This window comes from Bos mutus, chromosome 7 (genome assembly GCF_027580195.1).
Source record: "Bos mutus isolate GX-2022 chromosome 7, NWIPB_WYAK_1.1, whole genome shotgun sequence".
In the NCBI taxonomy this organism is placed as follows: domain Eukaryota; kingdom Metazoa; phylum Chordata; class Mammalia; order Artiodactyla; family Bovidae; genus Bos; species Bos mutus.
In genome coordinates this window covers 44368622-44370968 of record NC_091623.1, presented here as the reverse complement: position 1 = coordinate 44370968, position 2347 = coordinate 44368622, and the positions used below count along the sequence as shown (strand labels likewise).

The following is a 2347-nucleotide window of genomic DNA, read 5'->3' as shown; positions in this document are numbered from 1 at the left end:
GGATGCCAGAATAATAACTTATTTTAAAGATTGTATTGTTGACCTTTTCTTTAATTTTACTTTTTTTTGGGGGGGGGAGGAAATGATAGAGGCAACAGCAACCTCTGAAGTGGAGACTTAATCCACATGTAGAAGATAGAGACCATTACTTTCTACCACTAGGATTTAAAAATATAGTATTAATAATGAAAATTTATTTAATTCATACTATGTACTAGGACCTGTGCTAAGCACCTTAGATGCATGTTGTTGTTCAGTTGCTAAGTCGTGTCTGACTTTGCGACCCCATGGACTGCAGCACAGCAGGCTTCCATGTCCTTCACCATCTCCCAGAGTTTGCTCAAACTCATGTCCATTGAGTCAGTGATGCCATCCAACCATTTCATCCTCTGTCACCCTCTTCTCTTGCCCTCAATCTTTCCCAGCATCAGGGTCTTTTCCAATGAGTCAGCTCTTTGCATCAGGTGGCCAACGTATTTGAGTTTCAGCTTCAGCATCAGTCCTTCCAGTGAATATTCAAGTGGTCCTATTTAAACCACAAGGCAAACCTTTTTTCTGAACATTATTATGCAGATGGACTGATTATGGTTTGCAGAGGTGAAGAAGCCTCTCCAGGAAGTCCTGAAGAGGGCTCATTAGAGACTCTGAGTTCCTACCTATGGGAATTCCTCCTTCTTTCCCCCAACAGTATGGCTGCCATTCTGAGGCTAAATTACACCTCAGTGACTGAATTCATCCTCATCGGCTTCTCCACCTTCCCCCACCTTCAGCTGATGTTCTTCCTGCTGTTCCTGCTGATGTACCTGTTCACGCTGCTGGGGAACCTGCTCATCATGGCCACCATCTGGAAGGAGGACAGCCTCCACACCCCCATGTACCTCTTCCTGTGCGCCCTCTCCATCTCCGAGGTCCTCTACACCTTCGCCATCATCCCGCGCATGCTGGCCGACCTGCTCTCCACCGACCGCTCCATCTCCTTCACGGCCTGTGCCAGCCAGATGTTCTTCTCCTTCACGCCCGGCTTCACCCACTCCTTCCTGCTCACCGTCATGGGCTATGACCGCTACGTGGCCATCTGCCATCCCCTGCGCTACAACGTGCTCATGAGCCCCCGAGGCTGCGCCTGCCTGGTGGCCTGGTCCTGGGTTGGTGGCTTAGTTGTTGGGCTAGTGGTGACATCTTCCATTTTCCAACTTACTTTCTGTGGGTCTAATGAAATTCACTATTTTGGCTGCCATGTGCCACCTCTTTTGAAGTTGGCCTGTGGAACTGAAGTGCAAGTAGTGGCCAAGGGCGTGGGCCTGGTGTGTATCGCCGCCCTGCTGGGCTGTGGTCTCCTCATCCTCTTGTCTTACGCGTTCATCGTGGCCGCCATCTTGAGGATCCCTTCAGCCGAGGGCCGGCACAAAGCCTTCTCCACGTGTGCGTCCCACCTCACCGTGGTGGTCGTGCACTACGGCTTTGCCTCTGTCATCTACCTCAAGCCCAAGGGTCCCCAGTCTCTGGAAGGAGACACGCTGATGGGCATCACCTACACGGTCCTCACTCCCTTCCTGAGCCCCATCATCTTCAGTCTCAGGAACAAGGAGCTGAAGATCGCCATGAAGAAGACCTTCCTCAGCAAGCTCTACACTTCCAGCATCTGAGTGGCTGCGGTGGTTTCAGATTATGGTAGAAGGAAGACCACACCCTCATCTACACAATGGGGTTAATCAAAGCTATCTTGTAAGATTGGTGTAAAGATTTGAGTGTGTGTGTATGACACTTAACACATAGTAGGTGTTCAATAAATGTTAATCTTTTTTTCTTTTTCCTCTCATGGTCTGTGTGTCTCACATTAGCTTCAATTTTAAAAAAAGATTTATTTATTTATCTTTGACTTCATGGGGTCTTCATTGCTGTGTGCAGGTTTTCTCTAGTCATGGCGCCAGCAGGGACTACTCTCTAGTTTCGGTACACAGGCTTTTCATTGCAGGGGTTTCCCTTGCTGCAGAGCATGGGCTCTAGAGTGTTCGGCTTCAGTAATTTTGGCTTGCGGGCTCAGTAACTGTGGCACATGGGCTTAACTGCCTTGTGGCATGTCGGATCTTCCCAGACCAGGGGTCAAACCCATGTCCCCTACATTGCAAGGTGGATTCTTAACCACTGGACCACCAGGGAAGCCCCTAGTTTCAATTTTTAACCAAATAACTTTGTTGAAATATAATTCACATTCCATAAAATTCACTTATTAAAGTACTCGCATAAGGACACACAGAACCTCACTCCCACTCCAACAGTATTAAGGAACCTTAAAAAATTTTTTTCATCCAATTTGATAAACAAAAATTGAACTTCACAGTTACCT

At 47.8% G+C, this 2347-nt stretch overlaps 1 protein-coding gene across 1 annotated transcript; it reads left to right on the top strand.

Moving 5' to 3' along the window:
* The first annotated feature begins 689 nt into the window (after positions 1-689).
* Positions 690-1646, top strand: LOC102266585 (olfactory receptor 10H1-like). The gene has a single exon (XM_070374789.1). It carries the CDS (start codon positions 690-692, stop codon positions 1644-1646), a length of 957 nt encoding a protein of 318 aa, XP_070230890.1.
* Positions 1647-2347: the final 701 nt, after the last annotated feature.

What these genes read in the sequence shown, in the direction of transcription:
- LOC102266585 (XM_070374789.1), top strand. Translation starts at nt 690, where the DNA reads ATGGCTGCCATTCTGAGGCTAAATTACACCTCAGTGACTGAATTCATC.